General features: G+C 36.4%; 1 protein-coding gene across 1 annotated transcript in view; it reads left to right on the top strand.

Annotated features, from left to right (window-relative positions):
• Window positions 1-8,206: 8,206 nt before the first annotated feature.
• Window positions 8,207-24,957, top strand: part of LOC126756762 (MOXD1 homolog 1) — a 39,291-nt gene continuing 22,540 nt past the window's right edge. The window contains exon 1 of the mRNA XM_050470056.1: window positions 8,207-9,792. Coding sequence (XP_050326013.1) covers window positions 9,289-9,792 — 504 coding nt within the window. The 5' untranslated portion in view covers window positions 8,207-9,288. The remainder of the gene's footprint in view (window positions 9,793-24,957) is intronic.

Raw genomic sequence — 24,957 nt, 5'->3', positions numbered from 1 at the left:
TTTTTTTAGAATTTTTTCAAAATTTTTTTTCCAACTTCAAAAAAACTTATGAATTTTTCAAAAAAAGGCTTTTTTATTTTCAAATAGCCATAACTTTTGTAGAAATTGACTTTTGGGGACCTTTTTTTTAAATTTTTGTTTTTGAATGAACTTTTCGAAAAAATACACGAAAAAAATTTAACACGATCAATTATATAAAATAATCGGTTTTTTTAAGTAAAATCGTCACTTTTTGGAAGTTCGCCATTTTTTGAAAGTTAGCCATTTTTGTTGTTTTTTTGCCCCCTCAAAAAAACTTCAATTAATTTGACAACTATCCCTGCTAATCCTGGAGTGGCCCGATTTTCTCTTGAAGCCAACTTTACTCCATTAATGGAGTTCTGCATTGACCGAAACAAATGATAGTCCTATGATGTAAGGTCAGGGCTATATTGTGCTTGCATCAAAACTTTCCAGCCAAGCTTTCCCAGTTTATGCCGAGTCATCAAAGATGTGTGGTCTAGCATTGTCCTGTTGGAAGACGAAGCCTTTCTGTTGATCAGTTTTGGCCGTTTTTTCTTTCGACTGCTTGCTTCAATCTCATCAGATGTTGACAGTAAAATGTAGAATCAATCGTTCGATCAGGCTGGAGCAGCTCATAGTGGATGATTCCTTTCCAATCTCACCAAACACTCAGCATAACCTTTCGAGACGTCAACCCCGGCCATGCGACCATTTGTTGAGCTTCATCACGTTTGGCCCATGATCTTTTTCGCACATTATTGTCGTATTTGATACACTTTTCGTCTCCTGTTACCATTCGCTTCAGATATGGTTCGATTTCATATCGTTTCAGCAAAGAATCGCAGATGATAATTCGGTGCATTAAATTTCTTACAGACAATTCATGTGGGACCCAAACATCGAGTTTCTTTTGTAGCCAGCCTTTTTTAAATGGCTCATAACTGTTTGATGATGAATGTTGAGTTCCTTAGCTATGTCATGGCTGCTTATGTGAGGGTCCTGGTCAATCTTTTCCATAATTTCATCGACTTTTTCAACGATAGTTCGACCAGAGCGAGATGCATTTTCCACATCGAAATTTCCAGAACGCAAGCGAGCGAACCATTGTTGTTCTACACGAACTCATACAGCATCGTCTTCGTAAACTCCACAAATCTCATTGTTGGCTGGCATGGCATTCTTCCCTTTTTTATACAAAAATTAAAAAAAAAATTTTTAAGTTTTGGGGTTAAATGAAGCTTAAAATCTCACCTTTTCAACAATATATGGTATACGAAAATACGAAAAGACTTTTTCGACTACCCAATATATTTACGTTATAAGGTCTTTGAGTTTTTCTACTTTCCTACTGTTCAGGGTATAAAATTTCCGACAGGGTCAACAATCAAAAACAACAAAAACATATAAGCCGTATGCCAATCTTTAATTTTTTCCTTATTCATTGTCAATTATTTGCGGTTATATTCGATGAGCAGTATGCAAGGCAAAGTGCTAAAACGCAAGGTACAAACGGAAAGCGACGGCAACACATGCTGCACGCCGCTAAATACTGTAACAACGAGAAAAGTGAAATGAAGGAACATGCAATGGGAACATAAAATTGCAACAGAATTGTTATCGCGCAAAATTAAATGGAAGCAAACTTGCAACAACAATGCGGCGAAAAAAAAACAAGTTGGGATAAAATATATCTACCTGAGTAATCAGTCGCACACACATTCGATACATATTTGTTGCTATATACACTTAGCGGCATATGCCGTCATTGATGTTTAGAAGCAGAAACAACAACAAAAAGATGCTGAGCCAGCATCGAACAATTGGAATGATTGTAAGGTCAATGCAGGAATGCAGACAGCACTTACAAAGCGCATAAAAGAAGCCCTGACAAAGGATAACCAACTCGAGTAGACGACAAGCCGTTGTGGATACTAAACTGGATGGCAGCGACTGATGCACGAGCGTTGCAACAAGTCGAGTAAGTAGTTTTTGTCGTCGATTGGAAGAATGCCTTGGCAAAACAGTTTATTTTCGGAGCAATAATTTCCAGGCCACTGCTGCTGCTACAGCCTCTTACGGCGCACTTGGATCACACGCAGCTCACTTTGAAACTACGAAGTTAAAACGATTTATGGCGATGGCTGTTCTATCGACACACGCCTATCCAACAACGGACGTTGCATGCATGCTCGTGAGCCAGGCTTAATTGCAACAACAGCAACAATAATGTGCATCATATATATGACACTACAAATAGCAGGCAGCTGGGTCAGTGCGGTGTGTGATGACTTCGGCTTGGCGCACGTGAAACCCAACGGCTGTGGAGCAGATGTTGCCTGTTGGGCACGCCAATCAGCAGCACAGCGCAGGAAAACGTTTAAGCGCGAGAGGGGAATCGATTGAATCGATCGCAAATACATACTTGTAAATAAGCAACGAGCAGAGAGTAAACAAAAGGGCTTGGTAGGGGATGCGTTGGCGACTGGTGACCCTTTTGGAGCGCGCAGTCAAGTATTTATGATAGCTAAGCGCATAAGCCTGGCTGCAGCTGTTGCGTGCGCACATACGTAAGAGCAGTTTAGTTTCCGTGCACATTGCAGTGTTGCTGCAACTAGTTTGGAGTGACTGCCAGCTCTGTATAGATATTTGTATGTAAGTATGTGTAAATGAACGTTATGTAGCTTATGTGGTATTATCTAATTTACGGGCAACTGTCTAATCCATCAAGTGTGTCATAGATTTTCTCTTAGTTAGTAGGCTACAGAGAGCACTGTCCTGTTATATATATACATATATAAAAGCAATGTATGTGTGCATCAATGTCGCTTTGAAGTGAGTTTGTGCTTGCACTTAATATGCATTGGCGCTTTTGATGCATATATTCCGAATAAATCACTCAGATTATGTAAGCGTGGGCAAGTAGGCGTACATATGTATATACAAACATACAGACTTGTTTGAGGTTGAGGCATCTATAGTGGTTTTGAGAAAGTTATTAACAAGACATAACAAAACTAACTATTTAGTCAAGAGTGTCGCGCATCAAAGCTTAAGCTTTTCTGAAAAGTTAACATAGTGCTCATTCTAGATATTAAGCTTTCAAGGAAGCCTAATATCGAAGAGAGCGCAAAATGCATTGATTCTCTTGTACTGCTGGGGTGGAGCTATTGTCAAAAGGTGGGGTCTCTCACCGAAAGTAGTCTTCTGGCCCTACGACACTGTAGCCAAACCTATTATGTTCTATGGAGACTTTTTGTAGTGGAGTCTAGGTCCCTAGAAAGGACCACACTTACAAGAAAGCTCGAAAGCTCGAAAGCTCGTCCAACAAACTGCACTCATCAGCATATCTGGTGCACTAAGGTCCACACCAACCATGGCACTTAATGCCATTTTGCATATTGTATCCATAGATATCGCCGGAAGGTGTATGACCGCATAAATTGCTATCAGACTCAGAGAATCTATATTTCTAAATGAACACATAAATACCGGAACATTCGGAAACTCTCTCACGCTCCATCGAATCTTTTGAACCATGGTGTAGCCAAAATAAACTCTGTTGGCTTCTGTTTCTGGTTACATACCTCCGAGGGAGATGGGGAGATGGGTGGAAGCCGTTGGAGGAGAGGACCAGTGAGCTTTTTTACGGATTGGCCAAGGCTTGGTGGATATTATGTTGTAAACTCTCTATCAACTTTAATTTCTAACTATCTGATTATTGCAGAGTTTTTCAAGCCGATGTTGTTGAAGGCTTCCCTCAGAGAAGTGACTATCCACTCTGATATTAGGTCAGCGATACTAATCTTGAGCCCACTAACCGTGCATTCAAGGCTGGTTAACGAATGCCTAACCACACTTTAAATGACAGCGAGTCACTTTGGGATATGACTAGTAAGGGTGCCCGAACACAGCTGAATCGCAGGCAACTGTAAAGCTGATGAACTGGCAAGGAAGGATACTCTAGCTCCGCTTTCAATGGAATGGGAACAGGTCAGTGTTCTTATCTTTTCGTCTGTTCTATTATTGTATAGCTGGGCTTCGCGGGAACTTGGTTTACGCTAGGCTACCATCGGTTCATGCGCTGATGCAAGATCCTTTTGGCCCAAGATCGATCGTAAATGTGTTTTTTCCGTCAGTAAGGTTAGCCTCTCCTTAGTTATGGGGGTTCTAATAGCCCATTGCTATATCGGCGCCCTTGCTTTAAGGTCGAGAAACTTACCAAACGCCAGGTGCTGTTTGTCCCGCGTTCGCGAGATCAAGGCTTAATCACTTGGGAGCTCACATTTTCATTTCCTTTGGTGGGAATAGAAATTGACCGCCTGAGCAAACTTTATTGACCACAAGATCCGCTTAGCATTACCTTATACTTCATTTTCAACCCATCTTACCTGACATACAAATTCCGTTTTGGCAATTGAGTGAAACTCAAACATATCTTAAATATAGTGAGCAGAAAAGTGGCGAATCGAAGACAATCGGTAATCTCTCAGCACAGAGGTTTTGCCAATTGCTAAGTGTACAACTGTTATGAAATGTTTCAAGCCGAAATTTCTACATTCAATTCGAAACCTGACACAATATAAGGATATGACGGTAGGACGATGTATTTGAATACATACACAAATAATATATACATGTGTACATACGAGTATGTAGAAATGGAATGTACACCAATAAGAATGACGGAGAATCCTTTGTAGCACTTGTGAATACTCTGCTCCTAAAACTGCAAAACTACAAGCAAAACAACACGACAAAACGACAGAAAAGGATATAAAGAGCATAAAACGAAGTACACCGTATAACAGGATCATTGAGAGCCACAATAAGCTGAGCACAAACAACAAAGGCAGATGCATAAAACAACAGCGGGTACTAAACAATAAAAGGAAAAAAGAAAATATACAAAAAAAAAACACGAGACCTCTTCAGCAAAACTACAAAATTGTAGAGACCAAGGGGAAAATGCAGTACAAAACAACAACACACAATGTACCTTCGTGCGATCTTTAGGTAGAAGAAGTTAATATTAATCGAGCCACACACTAAATACATATTCGTTGCACGAAATACGCAACGGCAACAACAACATCAACAATTTCGCTACTTAAATTAAGCCAGAGTCACAAAACACAGTAATGCAACAACAACAGCGCTGACGTGCCGCTCACTGAGCAACACAGCGCGCCGCGGCGTTAGCACACGTGAAAATATCTCGCAGAACGCGTTTTGTATGCGCTAAGCGCAGGCGCACCAGCAATCTAAACAACAACAACAGCATAAGAACAATAAAGAAACAGCAAAACAATTTTGCCAACAACAACACATTCAAAACTCGTGGTATAGGCAAAATGTAATGCGAACATGCAATGAATTTCAAAAAGAAATAAATAAATGCAGCTCAGGCACCAGGCACCGCCAAATTACACACAAATATAATTATATATATGTATGTATGTGTAACTTTGTGTGTTTGCGTTGAGGTAAGCAAATAGAGAGGGACAGGGCCCTCACATACATTTGCAAATATGTATATTTGCACTGCATACCTGTACATTCGGCGTCACACTCACTTGCTCCCTCACTCACTCAATCACTTGGATATTCGCTCATCATGCGGCTAACTCACAAACGAATGAGTGCGAGCAATTTCAATGTTATGGCCTTAAACCCAGTTAACATTTTGCATGAAACGAAACAATAGACAGCACCTTGCACTAATATGTCTTCTTTGGTAGAGAAAATCTGCTAAAAATTCTGTATATTTGTTTTTTATAAATAGTTTAATGGATTTCAAGTTTAAGTTTTTCAAAATCGAAGAAATAAAACATCTTTCTCTTGCTTTTTGAGAATAATTTATCAATTTCAGTAATGACTTTGTCATAAAGCTGGCTTAAAATATGAAAAAAAATTGGTAGCCCTTTCATGAGGTATCCATATACTCTCATATACTATTTTAACTCGATAACTTAGTTATTGCATTAACATGTAATTTTTTGACAAGAGTGCAGCACACAAAGAGAACGCGCAGAGAAAAATGGCGAATCGAATACAGCTTTAACTACCATAATATGATTTTAAAGCTGAATATCAGCAATAGAAGTACTACTAGAAGGCAAAATTACGGTACCATATAGTAATATAGTAAAAAAAGGGTGATCCATTTCGAGCTTCCCTACTTTTTTAAAGAAAAAGCTAGGAATGGTCTTTCTTTTTGATGGGGAGTGCTTCTTATCATTGGAAAAGAACGTTCTTCGGTATTTATTTTTTGAAGACTATATCTCTCCGATGATTCCACCGGCCGGAAAACAACACAAAACCGTTATTTTTTCTGGATAAAATGGCAGCTCTTGAATCTCTTCAGGTTGCTCTTCGTCAAACGCTGAACAAAATGTGACTCGAAAACATCGCTTCTTTTTGGAACTTTTCAAGAGCCCATGGAACGAAGTGATGTCGCGTGGATACTATATACTATAGATTTTTGAGGTCTTTTCTGTATATCGAGCGAAAGAGAGTAAAGGAAAGAGAAAGAGAAAGAGAAAGAGAGGGCGAGATAAGAGAGTGCTCTGAAAATAAATAAGCCTGTAAAGGTACTCAGAGAATCTCTGTGTCTGATAAAGAAGAAACCTTTCTTCTAGCTTTTTGTATAATTCACAATTTCAGATTGTATTAAGGTGGATTAGGGTTAATTCGTGTCAAACAATACCCCTTTATTGTTTTTTTTGCGATTAAACAGTTAAAACCTATTTTTAAAAACCAACGGTTGATTACTATATGACATTTGAGAAAAAATCTGCTTAGTTTTCATTGGAAAATATAAAAAATACGGCAATTCTAGAGTGTCTTGGAAAAAATTGATTGCGGTGCTTTTTAACTCGGTTTCCGAATTCAAAAAAATCGTAAATATATTGCTAGATACTCGCTTTGCCTAGGTCGCCCTGAAGGGTTTTTCGTAATTAAATTTGGTGCACTTTTTGGGAATACTTTGAAGGAGAAAATGCGAATTTTTGCGAAAGAAACTAAGGAACCCACTTCTATACTTAAATATATTTTCCTTGAACCAAGTTGTGAATCTGAAATTCAATCTTTTAAAGGGTGGAATAGGGGTTTTTAATACTTTTTGCGAAAATTGCATTTTTTGTCTTCAAAGTGTTGCCAAAAATAAAAATTGTAGGGTGGTGAAAATATCATAGATGAAGCTGGCTTCTGTGATTCTCTCATAATTTACATATATGAATGAATATAATAGACATTATTGAAGTTGATCGATTTCCTGATAAAAAAAAATATTTTTATTTAAATTTTTTTTTTTAATTTTTTTTAATAATAGCAGTTTTTTTCCAATTTCCCAACAATAATTCTTGATTTTCTCGCACAAAAAATGTTTCTCAAGCAAATAGTAATTAATTGCAATTATTTCTTCAAACATTGCTCAATAAGCCAACTAGGATACGACATAAATATAAAAACAAAAGCAACAAAAACATAACAAAGCAATATTTTTAACACAACTGCCATGTATCGATGGCTTATGCTGAGCGCGAATTGCCTGCATGAATGACTAAACGGCGCGCTGACTCACTAACTCACTCAACGGCTTGCTGCCAAGCAGATGCTCATATATGTACATGAATATGCCTTTGGTAAGCAATTGATGCATTCGCATGTGAATTTTCGGACGGCGGGCAGAATTGTACATAATATATAACTTTATATACACCAGCCTGATTTAGACTTCCCTTCGATAGTAAGTTAATGATATATTTAATAAATAAAATGTATTTCCAGGCTGATTAATAAATGTGCGCCTGTATTCGCCGGTGCTATAGGCCGAAGGGAACGAAGGAAGCCACAAGCATTTGCTATGCATGGCTGGCTTAGCTGGCGCGCACAAGTTGAACACGTTCTGGTAAAGGCGCGCAGCCGCAGTTCTAAAGGGATACGCGCGCCGTAAAGTACTACGCGTAATGTGGCACGGATGAATGCGACTTAACGTAGCTAAATATACATATACATAATTAGAAGGAGAGTAATATTGTGTTTGAAGTGCTAAATGAATTTATTGATTGCTGTGTTATAGAGAGTAATGTGTGATAGAGAGTGCGCTATTAGAAATGCGTTAAAGAATGTAAAAAAATATGCAAAAATAATAATTGAATAATTTAGCAACTAGTATTATTGTAAGCAGTGCAAAAAAATATATTTTACACACACACATAAGCAAAATTGGTGTACCTTCCGCCACATCCTTAATTGAAGCGACAAACGTGTGTAGCAGTTAGTGCAACAACAACAACAAATAAGCATAGTGAACTCGTGCGCTCATTTAGCCCTTCGCCGCAGCTGTTAAATTCGCTTTAAACACACATACATATGTATGTTTAGCTGTGTATTAACCGCGTCGTGTTAAGGCGATCGCGCACGCAAGTGAGTGTATAGCGCATGCGCGAGTGCAAACCCAACGAGCAACTAAACTACATATGTACCTTCCAACAAAAAAAAATATACTCAAATTCATACAAATACATATTTTTACATATATATATACATATGTATATAGCTCAACAATACAAACGCAAGTAAAGGTATTGCAATAAGAAAATTAGGGGGCTCTTTCCTGCTGGAGGGGAGTAGTGATAATAGCGGCAGCTGCTATTTTTTCGGTTACTTCAAAAAAATTTTATTTCATATATGTGTATGTGTGCAAAAGTGCATATCAACGAAAATATTTACATGCTTACACCTATACATACATGTGTTGGCACGGCAGCTGCTTGAAATGAAATTGGATTTGCTGCTAAAAATAACCTACGCTATAACAGGAATACGATCTTAGGCTATTTGAAGCCGACGAAAATAAAAATAATATAGTATGTGCAGTGAGAAAATAGAAGCGTTTATTTATTTCAAATTTTGCTCATAATAAATTGAAAGCCGCTTTTTGTATATCAAATTGCGGTGCACTGGTGAAATTCTGTGAAAAAAAAATTGTTTAAATTGGTGCATAGAAGTGCATGTGATGTAATAGATGCCTTTAAAAAGCGCATAAGTATATATATTATTCCTCAAATATACATATAAATGTCTAAAACCCCCCCTAGTGTCAAAAATATTCTCAAATGCAACAGCAATTACCCTAAAGTTCACTAAAAGTATAACCAAAATCACTACAAAAGTGAAATTGAGTGCAAAGATACCGTTATAAATAAAAACAAAAAATCCCTAACATTCCAACAAACAACAACATTTTACTCCATTACATTTTTTCGCCAAAAAAAGTCCCAAATGGCCCACAGTCTACAAGGACAACAGTTGCGCAAGCCAACTGCCTTCGTTGTCGGCATGAACTGCAGCCTTTACATAATTATCAGCACATTGATAATGTATCTAGCAGCACTGCAAGTGGCCACCGCATTGCCAGAGTATACACACTGGCATCAGCGGCATCGCCGTCATCAGCAGCATGGCAATGTCGCAACAAATTCCACAGCCGCGGGCAGCAGCACGAGCAGCAGCAGCAGCACCACCACCGATACCGCTGCCACCAATGTGTCGTCGTTGGGCATGCATCACACCAATTGGCGTCGCATCGAAATGATGGATGCCAATGGCCTGTACTGGCTGGAGTGGTGGCTGAAAGGCACCACCACGAAGGAGATACACTTTCGTGCCACTGTCAATACACGCGGTTTCATTGGACTCGGTTTTGCGCGGAAGAATCCCCGCATGGCCAATGCTGATTTGGTGTTGCTGTGGGTCGACGATCGCACCGGCAAAGCCAATGCGCTGGTGAGTTATAAATACTTATGTGTAATTATATTATACTAATGTACATACGAGCATAATTTCGCCGATTGGATAAAATTATTTATAAGTATATATTACTATGAACAGAAGATTTCAAAATTTCATACATATAAATCCATATTTTTGGGGGAATGTTAAACAATGTTGCCAAAAGTACTCACCTCAGTGAGCTGTAAAAATATACTCAAAGTTCATCCGGTGCGGTAGTTTTGAGATTTTCTGACTTCTTGTCTGGTAATTTGGTTATAAAATGTCCCGCTGACATCTTCGTTTTTGTATATCCTCATCCGTTTACGGCTCTTTTCGTTGATCTGGTGTTGTCTTCAAACTCCTCGAGCGTTGCTGATTAATTGACGTAAACCTTTGATTTAACACGCTCAGAGAATATAGTCTAACGGCGTTAAGTCGCATGATCTTGGCGGCTATTTCTCGGAATTAACAAAACGCCAAAGTTTGCACGGGGCGGCCTACCATCTTGGTGGAAATAGAGGTCGTCCGCGTCGATTTTATCAAAGTCCGCAAGAAAAAACTTGATGTTATATGTAACTCTCCCTATTGATGGTAACGGCATTTCTTATCCAATTTTGAAAGAAATAAGGGCCGATGATGCTGTCATTACAACGATTTTTGCTGGCCTCGAAACACTTTCCTTCAACGAATTTTGCTTTATCTGTTCGATTGACTGAAAACAGGTTCCACGGAGCGGAAACTTCAGTTTGTGAAAAAGAAAAAATCACTCGGCGCAAAATCTGGTGATTACGGTGGTATTTATTGTGTTTTCGGCCTTAAATTCGGTCACAATCGTGACTCGATGCGATGGTGCATTATCATCGTGTACAGTGGCGTAGCTACAACTTCGGGCGCCCGGGGCCAAGGATGTTCTGCCGCCCCCCTTTATCTACCTACCTACAAGTTTCATAAGATGGTTCGAACAAAAGTGAATTTTTACAAAATATCTTCGATATTAAGTATATAAAATTTAGGAACTAGAACCCACGCAAATTCTGAAGTTCCAAAATTCTCACAATACGGTTTTTGAGGAAATTGATAGTAAATTTACAGGACATCTTATTAAAAGCCATAGAAAAAACCCATTTTCGCCCTATATCTTTTTGACACAATTTGCAGGAATTTTTGCCCGAATTGGAGTTTTTAAATACCATTTTTAAAAATTTGGAGAAATAAAAGTATTTGTTACATTCAAAGCAAAGGGTAACTGTGAGAGTGACACGTTAATTTATAATAAATTTTGTAAAAAATTTGTTGACGTATATTTCTGAATATTAAAAAACAGCGAAGATCGTTTTGCCGCCCCCAAGACGTTGCGCCCGAGGCGACTGCCCCCTTCGCCCACCCCCCCTTAGCTACGCCACTGATCGTGTAAATGCATGCACTGTTCTTCCATGAGTCCTTCCGTTTTCGACGGATGTTCCCATACAAATACCTCCATACAGCCAAATAGAACTCCTTATTGACCGTATGTTCCTTCGTAACAAATTCATGATTAAACAAACCACGAATATCGAAAAAATTGAGCGGCTTTGGCGTGGGATTTTGGTTTCGGTTTGTTTTTTCCCCTCCATTCCGCTGATTGTTGACTTGTTTGCATGTCAAACTCAAAAACCCTCGCCTCATCGACAGTTTTAATGCTTTCCATGAATATGGGATTGAAATTCGCACGATCAAGCATGTCTAAACAGACCCGTAGACGGTATTCATTTTGGAAAAAAATTCAGCTTTATCGGAACGAGTCGACCAAGAATGCGTTTCATACAAAAATTATCCACCAAAACCATTCGAACGGACTCGTAAGAGATGTCGAGCTCTCTTGCCATTTCTCTAACACTTGCCTGTTGATTTTAAAGCACTAAATCCTTGACTTTTTAAATATTCGCATCAGTTGATGAAGTCGAAGGTCGTTCGCAACTAGGCACGTCTTCAACGACCTCTTGACTGACTTTGAAGGCTTTGTACCACTCGTAAATTTGTGTTTTTGATAAAAATAGGATTACTCCCACAGTCAATTAAATTCTTAATTTATTTGAACAGGGTTGCATCGAGCAAACTTGCAAAGCAAATGTGGGCAAAATCAATGATTAAAATTAAATATCTACTTACACATTAATGCAAATTCAATTGAATTAAGGAAGTTTTCTTGAACATTTCATTCTTTTTAATGACTCCATTGAAATTTTCACACGTAAGCTACATACATATATTTTAGGCTCCTTTTTACAAAAACTCCATTAAAATTTTTTCACACACCCTTGCAGCTACTTCAAATTCCTGTACTAATAAAAAGCACTTCAGAAGTTCGTATGCAAATACACACACACACGCATACTTGTACCTAGATATACAACACTTTTAGGCACTCCTTTTGTCTACTCACACAACAAAAAAACCGAGTTGTTCACACTCACTATGTGTTTTTTGTTTGTTTTGTCAAATCAGTTACTCTTATTACCAGCTACTCCTATTACGCTTCAGTTATTTCCAACATCTCCCTAACTTCTCCCCGCTTATCGTTTGCGGACCCTAATAGACGCTGATTTGCAAATTTTGTTTAATTTTTAAGGGCTTCCATCCGCTGCGCTGTTAATGCAGTGGTTTATTGTTGTTGTGCAAACAATGTTTTATATTTTACTCTCCTGCCTTTTTATTGCACACTCATTTTACGCCGTTATTCGATATCAAATCGCTCCGAAAAGTCCTGCAGCCAAACACAGCTTATGTATGTATGTATGTTGAAGTTTGGCAAAATCTGTAAGGCGAAGGTTTTATACTCCTTTTGCATTTTGACGTCAATTTTATGTTGGCTTCCCTGGATTATTTTCACGTAAGTATGTGTGCCTTTATTTGATCTGTCTAGCAAAGATGTACAGAAACTGTGCAAAAATTTAAGCGAATTTTTGTGGAAATAACAGAAATAAACATCGGGTAAAGAGTAAAGAAATTATATGAATATGTAAAGAAACACTGTGGGAAATATTCTTAAAGATACTTGGTAGAATACCCTCAATTTCCACTAAAAATGACTGGTTCTTATATGGCTTCTTAACCCTCGGAGTTGCATAAGTGACTTGTTCCAAAAAAAAATTGTTTTCTACCAAGTTTCTTACATTTTAATCACACCCTTTGTGTGTTTGGTTCTTTGTACGTAGAGACTCGATATTTTTTGCGAATATTACGGCTTCTCGATAGCCGTAAATACAAATTTTTAGTCACGACCGCAGAGCTCAAAATCAAATACCAAGCTATATGTATTGCTAAAAGATTACTCCTTAGTTATATATCAAGGATCTGGCACAAAGTTGACCGATTTTGCGCCGAACAGCACCGAGCTTCGGGCCGCTGAAGAGCTGAAATATGTTCTATTTTTAAGTTATAAGAAGTTTAAGTTTAAGTTATAAGAAATAAGTCCAAAGATTGCACGGTTATTTCGTTTCTTCTGTATTCCAGTTGGCCCAGACAGGTCCATATAAACGGCGGACTTTGCACTTTCGCCAAAAAAATAGTCACAGTGAGCCAAATAGGACAAATTTCGTGGCTAAGCAATGACTATCGTTTTGTGTTTGAACAAAAGTCAGTTACAATGAAATATTTTGGATAGTAAGGAGTAGATAAGTTGTCATCCAATGGCAGGCGCAGGAAACGTGCGGGATCGGACCAAAGGGAGAAGGGTGTCAGATATGTAGGGTTAACAGGGCATGCAAAGAGGTTACTAGTATCATACGAGTACTCATTGCACCCTGGACATATGTATGTTTGATATGTCAGGGTCTACTTGTCTTCTGGATAAGTAGGAGTTTAACCTGCTACAGTATCCAGAATAAAACTGCGAAAAGGGTCACTCTCGTTTCTGGCGGCAACTCGAGCTTAACGACTTCAATTGGTGGTGGTTGGACTCCAAGTACGCCATTCACTGAGAGGGAGTCGGTGAAGATGTTAATAGCTCCACTGTGAATGGCGGTCAGTGTATGTCTAAAGTTTGTTGCGTCCGAAGTCTTGTCGGTCTGTTGTGCAATGTCGTCGACATAGATTTTTTGATGCTCTTAGGAGGCACTTTCGCCTCAAGCAGGTGACTGTAGGAATAATTTCTATGAAAGTTCTGGGAATTGCTAAATATTAAGTTATTTGCTTCGCTCAACCAAATTAAAGTTCTTACAAATTTACAGGCATCTCTTAATGGCTAAGACATCTTAAGAGTAAATTTTTTCGTGACAGAAATATTCTCGAGTTTAGATTTTATTCGACTCCAGTTCGAATATGCTTATGATCTAGTTCCATACATCAAGTCCGGTTAGTAGTGTTCAAATGCACTTCTAAACGCTAATAAACCATTCTTCTTCCTACATCATTCTTACAATTTAAACCTCAGATAGGTGGTGATTTTGTTTAAAACTTTATTGGTGATTTTTATAAACGAGGAATCGTAGAGATATGTATTTGTAGGCTTATATTAAGTTACGTTAAGTTAGTGGAACTCACTTGAAGATCTTTAAAGAATAATTAATTCGTTCACCATAGCAACCACAATAGAAATATGTTTTAAGTTATGATTTTGTAAGTCAATCGTCTACAAGAATTCGCCATCTAGACCAAATTTTGTTCTTTTATAAATCTATACGACCCCACAGACTATCATTTTTTACTCAAGTGGGTCAAATGCAAAACGAATTATCAACGAATTTATTATTGTAAACACACATTGCGCAATAAATAATCTAATAAGTTTGAAGATTACTACAAGTGGCAGCAGTTCTTAATACTTCACACGAGAGCTCGCTTTACACACTAACAATTACACTGTATGTATGTTTGTAAGTATGTGTGCATGTCAATGTACGCAAGCGCTCAGGTGAATAAGTGCGTGACACTAGTGCAACAGGAGCTTCTATGAATAAGCCTCTTTTAGGTATTAATATTGTGTTAATATTATTATGGATATGGTTGTGTGTGTGGCAAAGGTCTGCCAGATAAGAAGCACACTTTTAATTACAACATTTGTATGCGCAGAGGATATGGAAATGTGTGCGGATATGAGCACAGGAATATGAGTATTATTTAACAATGCTTACGTGCTACAAATATACACATAAACATATGTTACGCAAGATTTATGAGTTTGTGAATACAAACCTACTTTCATAAATATGTGTGTGTCCTATAAGAACTTTTGTAGATGTACGTACATATATCTAGATTCATATGCTTTATAAATAGGCAAGCAAAAACTACTATATATTCGTATACGAGTATTCGCATAACATATCAAAGCAACACATAATTCCACAAAAGAGTGAAATTTTGTCGTTCATGAGCTTTTGTTGAGATAGAAAGGTGGATAGAAAAGCCAGCCACTTGTTAGAGAAATAATCTGTACCTACATATATATACTTTTATATACACAGGCATATATGCATGTGTGTGTGCTTATCTTAGCCGGTCAGCACTTGTAACTGCTTGTATTTTACCTGCCTGCTTTGCTGATGCTCATAATGCCACCGTCACACACGTACAATGACTCAACTTTGTCTTAATTAGCCGTGTCCTTTCGTTATTATCTTACCCCCGGCAGGATAATATGAGCAAGCGTTTGACCATTTCGCAGTAATGTCCAAAGATGAATTGTGACAAAACTTATGTACTACATGCGCAGTATACAAGCGGAAGACAGACAGCACAGTAATTAATTTTGCCAAATTTAGCAGGTAGACGAGAGGCTAGTAGAGGAAAAGTATTGGTTGGTTGAGTAGTAAGTGTCATGTGATGTATAAATATGCATGCAACGGTAATATTAATGCATGGATATTACTTAATTTGCTTAAATTTTCAAAAAAGAATTTATTTATACTCTGATTAACATAGCTGCAATTATTTTTTTTTTGGAAATACGTTTTTGCCTTTTCATTAAAAATTTTTTTGTGATCATTTTCACTCTCACAGGCGCATAGAAAGCCTTTATGACGCCTTCTTAACGATTTTATGACTAAAATTTACCAAAAAAACAATAAAAAAGTTGACTTCGGCTGCACCGTACAGAAAGGATATGGAAAGATCTTATAGCTTATAGTATTATCATCTGAAAAATTTCTTCGCAGATTGTACCGTTGCCTTGAAAAACATTCCATGCAAAATTTCATGAATATATCTCGTTATACAAAACACCTTTTCATACAAGAAATGGTTTTAGATCGATCCGTTTGAATGACAGCTATATGCTATAGTATTCCGATCTGAGCAATTTCTTCGGAGATTGTAGCGCTGTCTTGGATAATAATTAATACTAAATTTCATGTTGATATTTCGTCAAATAAAAAAGTTTTCCATCTGATCTGTATTCGATCGTTCAGTTTGTGTGGGAGATACATGTTATAGTCATCCGATATCGGCGGTTCCAACAAATAAGCAGCTTCTTAGGAAGAAAAGGAAGTTTGCAAAATTTCATATCGATATCTCAAAAACTGAGGGATTAGTTCGCGTATATACAAGCAGACAGACAGGTGAATATGCCTAAATCGAAACAGGTCATTATGCTGATCATTTATACTACAAGTATATATATATTTAATTGGGTCTCCGCTGTTTCCTTCGGGATTCACGACAGGTTATAGTAAATAGTTATATAATGAAAAGATCATATATCTTACATATGTCGTTACCATCTTGGATCTTAGCATTGAAAAAGCGAAATTAAAAAATTTTGAGCATTTGAAAACGGATTCCAAAATAGTTCCGTTTCATACCCAAAATATTCACCAAAATCATTCAGCGGACTCGCGCGCAACGTCGAGCTCTCTTTCCATCTTTATCCAGAACGTCTACTTTATTTGACAGCAAAGAAAATTAGAAACAAGTAAGGAAGGGCTAAGTTCGGGTGTCACCGAACATTTTATACTCTCGCATGGTAAAGTGATAATCGAGATTTCATAATACGTCATTTACATATTTTTCAAATACCGTATTTTTGTAAAGTTTTATTCCGCTATCATCATTGGTTCCTAATGTTTATACTCGTATTATACAGAGAAGGCATCAGATGGAATTCAAAATAGCTTTATATTGGAAGAAGGCGTGGTTGTGAACCGATTTCACCCATATTTCGTACATGTCATCAGGGTGTTAAGAAAATATTATTTACCGAATTTCATTGAAATCGGTCTAGTAGTTCCCGAGATATGGTTCTTGGTCCATAAGTGGGCGGCGCCACGCCCATTTTCAATTTTTAAAAAAAGGCCTGGGTGCAGCTTCCTTCTGCCATTTCTTCCGTAAAATTTGGTGTTTCTGACGTTTTTTGTTAGTCGGTTAACGCACTTTTAGTGACTTTCAACATAACCTTTGTATGGGAGGTGGGCGTGGTTATTATCCGATTTATTCCATTTTTAAACTGTATATGGAAATGCCTGAAGGAAACGACTTTATAGAGTTTGGTTGACATAGCTATAGTAGTTTCTGAGATATGTAGAAAAAACTTAGTAGGGGGCGGGGCCACGCTCACTTTTCCAAAAAAATTACTTCCAAATATGCTCCTTCCTAATGCGATCCTTTGTGCCAAATTTCACTTTAATATCCTTATTTATGGCTTAGTTATGACACTTTATAGGTTTTCGGTTTCCGCCATTTTGTGGGCGTGGCAGTGGGCCGATTTTGCCCATCTTCGAACTTAACCTTCTTATGGAGCCAAGGAATACGTGTACCAAGTTTCATCATGATATCTCAATTTTTACTCAAGTTACAGCTTGCACGGACGGACGGACAGACGGACGGACAGACGGACGGACGGACAGACAGACATCCGGATTTCGACTCTACTCGTCGCCCTGATCACTTTGGTATATATAACCCTATATCTGACTCTTTTAGTTTTAGGACTTACAAACAACCGTTATGTGAACAAAACTATAATACTCTCGTTAGCAACATTGTTGCGAGAGTATAAAAAGTGAGCAGATTAGATACTGTTATACACAATTATGGTACGAGTATATGTTTTAAGAGAGAAATAAATGTTAGAACTTATTTCACCGTTATTTTGGCACATGGGTGCTCATGTGTCCGAGAGATAATTGTGTCGCAATAATCAGAAACAGCTGAACCCAATATTGAAAAATTTTAAATTTAAAAGTTGGAAGTTAGATTTTAGGTATAAAAAATTCACATCGCAAACACACAGCGAACAACAAAAGCACAGCTTAAAAAAAATCCCCCTACAAGTAATTAATTAATCACACTTTTTCACTGCGAAAATTGTCTAGTAAATGCGGTTATACGAGTATTAAACAAGCCAACTCAATTAGCTAAGTAAAACCAAAGTTCCCCTCGAGCTTTGCCCTATTCAACCACTTTATTAATTAACAGTGAATTGTATAAAATCGCAATTACCACAATCTTGTATTGGGTCCAACGTTCAAGTTTGTGCAACAATTACTTTCGGATCTACTTTAATGAAAAAACTTTACTCTAAATAAACAGTTTAACTTTTTCAACAGAATGCAGCCGATTGCGGCAGTGCGCAATGCCAAGCAGTGGGTTCATCAAACTGCTTGCACTCTGTAGAAGGCGGGAGAGTGTAATTAGCGCTGTTAACTGAGTGTTGTTGTTGTGTTGTCTTTTGCACAATCGCCTTGAACTTTGACAGTGACATTGAACCAGTGACGATGGTCATTGCACAATCACAGAAATAATAATGCGATTAGTTGTTGTTGTATCAGAACTTGTGCACATTTTCTTATTTAATATTGCCATCTCATTCTTAAATAATAATAGATTTTAGAATTTTGCATTTTTGGAAAAATCAGGAAAATATTCTATCACCGTTCTGTTCGGTAATAATTGAACTTATTATATACGAATGAATTGATTTTCTCCAAAATTTACGTTGACCGATTATGTTTGTGCACATTTTCTTATTTAATATTGCCATCTCATTCTTAAATAATAATAGATTTTAGAAAGAATTATATACGAATGATTTTTTACTCCTCCAAAATTTACGTTGACCGATTATGTTCTATAGGGAAATTTAAACTACTTTTCAAGGTAATATTTTATCATTAAAGGGGCTCATGTTTATAAATCCCATTCAATCACTAGTGAATGAACGCTATTTATTATAATTTAGTCGTTTTCCGATGAAGTTATTTCGGACTTTGCCTCCTCTAATCGCCCCCAAATATAAGGTTGTCAAATATTTCCCTTCCGTTTTTTTGCTCTTTATTCAATGCTTTATAAAAAGTGTTACAGTGATCGGATTTAGTTCAAATATGCGCCGTTCCGTTCGATCTGTTTCCAACTAGACGGCAACTTCATAATACCCCTCTCGTAGAAGTTCCCCTCCTTATTTACGAAGAACTCGGACAGCCACTTTTCACAAGCCTCTTTTGAGTTCAACTTTACATCAACAAGGGCGTTCGCCATGCACAGAAACAGGTGGTAATCACTTGGCGCTATGTCCGGGCTATAAGGCGGATGCGATAAAACCTCCCATTCGAGCTCCTGTAGCTTCTGACGAGTCATCAACGAAGTGTGTGGTCTGGCGTTGTCCTGGTGGAACACTACACCCCTCCTCTTGGCCAATTCTGGACGCTTCTGGTCAATCGCCTGCTTCATGCGGTCCAGTTGATCGCAGTAGATGGTAGAATTAAACGTCTGGCCATATGGGAGCAGCTCATAGTGGATGATTCCTTTCCAATCCCACCAAACACTCAGCATAACCTTCATAACCTTTCGAGGCGTCAATCTTGGCTTTGCTACCATTTGTTGAGCCTCGCCACGCTTGGACCATGATCTTTTTCACACATTATTGTCGTATTTGATCAACTTTTCATCTCCTCTTGCGAGTACCATTCGCTTCAGAAATGGTTCGATTTCATTTCGTTTCAGCAATGAATCGCAGATGTTAATTCGGTGCATTAAATTTTCACAGACAATTCATGTGGTACCCAAACATCGAGCATCACTTTGTAGCCAGCCTTTTTTAAATGGTTCAAAAACGTTTGATAATGAATGTTAAGTTCCTTAACGATTCATCGACTTTTTCAACGATAGGTAGAGCACAGATGCACCTCTTTCACATCGAAATTTCCAGAACGGAAGCGAGCGAACCATTGTTGTGCTACACGAACTGATGCAGCATCGTCTCCGTAAACTTCACAAATTTTATTGGTGGCTTGCGTGACATTCTTCCCTTTTTTATACAAAAATTTCAAAATATAGCGAATTTCTTCATATTTTCACTCATTTTTGAAGAGCTGTAACTTTTTTTCAACTTTCCCGAATACAATTTTTTTAAATGTTTAAATGAAGCTTAAAATCTCACCTTTCCAACACTATATGGCACGACACAATGTGAATGGTAGCACTGGAGATATCTGAAGATATACGACTTCAACGACATCTATTGACAAAATACGAAAATACTTTTTCGACTACCCAATATATGTATTAAGTGTTTATATATTTGAAAATATTCTCTGAAATTTTGAAGTTGATCCGGCAAATATTTTCAGAGATTTAATCTTATTTGTAAAAAATTTTACTTATTGCAATCGGCTTCCTAAGCTTTAAACGTAAGGACCTAAATTTTAACAATGAATACATATACATACATACATACTTACACTTTTATATATGTATATAGTATACACATGCAAACATTTTTGTTGTTAGTTTGCAGCATTCCACCACAATTTTGATTGCACTCTCAGTTTCGTCTTGAACATCAACGGCAAAAAACAACTTTGTTTTTTTGCTAAGCATTAACAAACACACTAACATAAAGCCCACTTTGTTAGCTACACTTTGAGTTGAAAAATGTTTCCCTCTCACATTTTGACCACAACTGCAGACCAGAAGTATGACGAGTGGGCGTGTACGGGCAATTTTTTAAATTAAGCGTTGCCAGAATATTTGGTAAGAAAAGCACAACTATAAAAAAGCAAAGAAAGGTGTATTAAAAGGAAGAAGGCAATTTAAAACACGGGCACAAAACACAAAAGTCCTTCCTTCACTCCACAACCCAAATAAAGTCGAAGCAATCGCAAGTTAATCGCTGCAGCCAAGCGATTTTTATACTTTTGTTTTTATTTTTTTTTTTTGTTATTTTTGTGTGACTTTAATTGAAGTGGCGGCAATTTTCTGATCAGGCCGGGAGGCGTTTTCTGTCAAATCACTGTACGCTACTGTTTAAGTGCGCAGCGTGGTTTGTTTTAAGCATTGGACAAAAGCGATTACGGAAGCCTTGCTACAGTTGGATTGTGTGCATGTGTGTGCATATCTGTGTGGAAAATTAACATGTTTATACTGATTTATGTGGATAGTGAAATGGGTATTATCATGTGTTTATATGTATATGAAGTTGTAACCATGTGCTTTTGCAGGCCAACATCTTCGCCACTTACGACTGCTACCTCGTTTCTTTTGTGACATCTGTTTTGCTTACTGATTTCGCTTTCTTTTAACTCTTTTCCCAGTTCTATTTTAGCATTCAATCAATTCATTTCAATATGTTCGAGATATATCATATGAGTGTTGCTTTATTTTGTTAATGAATAGCGTATTACTTATTCATTGTATACTTCTGGTTAAGCGCAATAAGGGAGTGTCTCAGGCTGTGTCATGGCTGTGCTAGACATGCAAATTAACTGAGGTTTCTATACAAAATATATTAAAACAAAAAAGAGCTATAATACCCTTCACGAGTGCATTTCTTAAAGCGAAAAAGGTTATAAAAAATTTTTATTTTGATTTTGATCGGTCAGTTTGTATGACAGCTATATGCAATAGTTGTCCGATCTAAACAATTTGTTTGGAGCTTGTGGCGCAGCCTTAAATATTAGTCAAGACTAAATTTTGTGATGTTAATTTGTCAAATAAAAAAGTTTTCTATGCAAGGACTTGAGTTGGAATGATCAGCTTGTATGGCAGCTACGTGTTATAGTGGCCCGATATCAGCGATACCAACAAATAAGCAGCTTCTTGAGGAGAAAAACACGTGTAAAAAAATTCAAATCGATATCTCAAATATTCAGGGACTAGTTCAAGTATGCAGGTACAGAAACTCGAACAAAAAGACACTCAGGTCATGCAGGTCATTTATAGGTATATATGTATATTTTATAGGGTATCCAACGTTTTCTTCTGGGTGTTACAAACTTCGTGGAAAACTCAATGCATCCTGTTCAGGGTTTAAATATTAAAAGGTTAGGTATGAGTACCTATGGGGTGTCGTTCATTGAGAAAACTTCATAAAAGCAGCGTGGACCAATATAAAGCAAGTTTATTTGCAACAAAAAAAATCTAAAATATTTATTTTTCTTTTTCAAAAAAAAAAATTTTTTTAATTTACTCTAAGCTGAAATTCAAGTTTATTTGCAACAAAGTTCAAAAATATTTATTCAAAAACAATTTTTTTTACTTTACTCTAAACTACTGAAATTCAAATTTATTTGAAAAAAAATAAAAATAAATTTAAAAATTAAAAAAAAATAAAAAAAAAAACAAAAATAAATAAATCCAATTAAAAAAAAAATTAAAAAAAAAATAAAATAATTTTTTTTTTTTTAAATAAAAAAAAAAAAAAATAATATTTTAAAAAAAATATTTATTTAATTTTTTTTTAATTTACTCTAAACTACTGAAATTAAAATTTATTTGAAACAAAAAAAAATAAAAAATTGTTTTAAAAAAAAACTTAAAAAATCGAAAATATTTATTTAAACTTTTTTTGTTTTAAATAATATTTTCTAAACTTTCCATCAGTAAAACGTCGAACTTTTGAGAAGCGATTTATCAAAACAATCATCAACTTACAATCGGCTTATACAGCAAATCATTAAACCAAAACCTATTTCTTTGGAGAAGAGGTGCAGAAAGTTGTCTGACTTACCTCGATGAAACAGCATTTCACAATAAATTTACAACAAAAGTTTATAATCGAAATTCATCAAATTTTTTTTTTAATATTTGAATTGATATCTCATAGTAGAACCATTTTTATTATTCAAACCATATTTTAACTACAAAAATTTAGTCTAGAATTTCAACATAGTATTCTTAAAGCTTTACGTTACAAATTTTTGTTAAGCAAAAAAATTCTTTAAATAAAAAACTTCGATAACGCATAAAAATCACAAATTTTTCAAGCTGTTCTCCTACCAATCTTACATTACGCCTATAAAGTATTCTTTATATGGGGGGAATTTAATAATGTGTGGAATATATGTATAAAATTGCTTGCCCAACCAAGCTTCACAAAGCAATTTGCATATTCACTCACAAAAAAAATATTCACGCACCAACAACAAAAAGCAGAATTTCGCACGCTTACAAAAGGAGAAGAAGCCTACGCAGAAAATAAAATAGACATTATTGAATTAATTTTAATATTGTTTGTGTTTTTTTTAAGTAAAGTGAGCATCCTCGCAGATTTATGAAGTCTTTTGTTAAGAAAAAGGCAGAGGTAACTGATAATATGGTCACTAGCGCCTAGCTTTTCACTTTAGTTTTCAATTCATCGAGAGAATTTACAATGTTTCTTGGAAAATATAGGTTCATGTTGGTGGAAAACAGTACTAAACATAAACTAACTATCAGCTGAAAGAATCATATGATCTTCATAATCATAAACAAGAGATATACTCCCAGCAGCATATTATCTGCTTCAAATATTATTCCCCTGGATATTATCTATTTCAGGTGACCCAAAAGTTTTAATTTCTACATCTGGTTTCTTAAACACTTTTCTGAAATAATATAAAATTATTAAATCATATTTTTTCAGTGTTTGGGAAATATACGTTGGAATAGGATTACTATAAAGGCGGACTATATGCATCGGTTGTTGAGCTAGTTCAACGATCTCAGCAGCATTTAACTTATACCAACTACACATAACTAGTTGCTTCTTCTACATTTATTTTAATAAAAAAAATTTCACGAAAATACATATAAAAGTATATTAAATCCAACCTTACAACACTCTCTTCAATAACGATTAAAAATCCTTTATATTCAAAGCCACTCGAAAAAGAAACGTCATTTACAAACCTAACCTAAGAATACACGCTTCTTTTATACACATTATGAACTATTTTATTAACCAATGAAAAATACAAACACACGTGCGCAATGACACACACTTACACACCCACATATTTAGTGCTTTCGTTGATGTGAGACATGTGTCAGACGCATGGAAATTGGAATGTGACAAATTGACTACAATTTCAAGCCATCATTGAATAAATTGACGCTGATCGGAAGCAAGCAGCGAACCACAAATGCCAAACCCAATTGTTTTGACCCCAAAAACATACTTTACTAAACACAAACACCGTTAAGGCCAGAGGTTGTTGCTTTGGCAAAGTACGAAGTGTAAAATATACAAGCAAAAAGTATTAGCAAACATGGCAAAATAGAGCACACCAAAAAGGCATGAAAGAATAGCTAAAAGCAAATTTGAAGAGAATGTGTTGTAAAACGTAAGGAAGAAATTATCATAAATACACAAAGCCCACGTGACGTTTTTGGGAAACATACTTCACGATTTTCATGCCTTCCTACGGTTATTCGGATACAAATACCCATACATACATACAAATAATGGAAAACAAGATTTTCTTTATACTTTTGTGGGTGTATTAAGCTAAAAGTTATTGAAAATATTTTTTTTTTTTCTAAAATGGCACTTTCGTACAAAGTTTTATGGTATGGAAATTGAGTTTACAGTTTAAGTTCTTCTATGTAATGAAAAAGCACTTGAACGCACTCTGAGAGTAATCATTGTACGCTTCACGATGTGTATGTATGACACTCACTTCTCTAACAGTTCATGTATGATGTATGACGCTCACTTCTCTCACTTCTCTAACAGTTTACTGTGAATATTGGTTAGTCAAGGTATTTGACTTGTTTAGAAACCAGCATAAGTCAAAATAAGCGCTATGTGCCATATATAGGTTACTATATAGATTATGAATAATATGGAGATATACGATGGCAAAGACTTCTTTTGACAAAATACGAAAGGACTTTTTCGACTACCCAATATTAAACCTTGAAACTCCAAGAAAAATAAAAGATTACATAGAAATGTTATTTTCGAAATGACAGAACTTATTTGAGTTATTTCTTCTTGAATCATAA

Source organism: Bactrocera neohumeralis, chromosome 4 (assembly GCF_024586455.1).
Source record: "Bactrocera neohumeralis isolate Rockhampton chromosome 4, APGP_CSIRO_Bneo_wtdbg2-racon-allhic-juicebox.fasta_v2, whole genome shotgun sequence".
Lineage (NCBI taxonomy): Eukaryota > Metazoa > Arthropoda > Insecta > Diptera > Tephritidae > Bactrocera > Bactrocera neohumeralis.
This window is presented reverse-complemented; position numbering and strand designations above follow the sequence as displayed.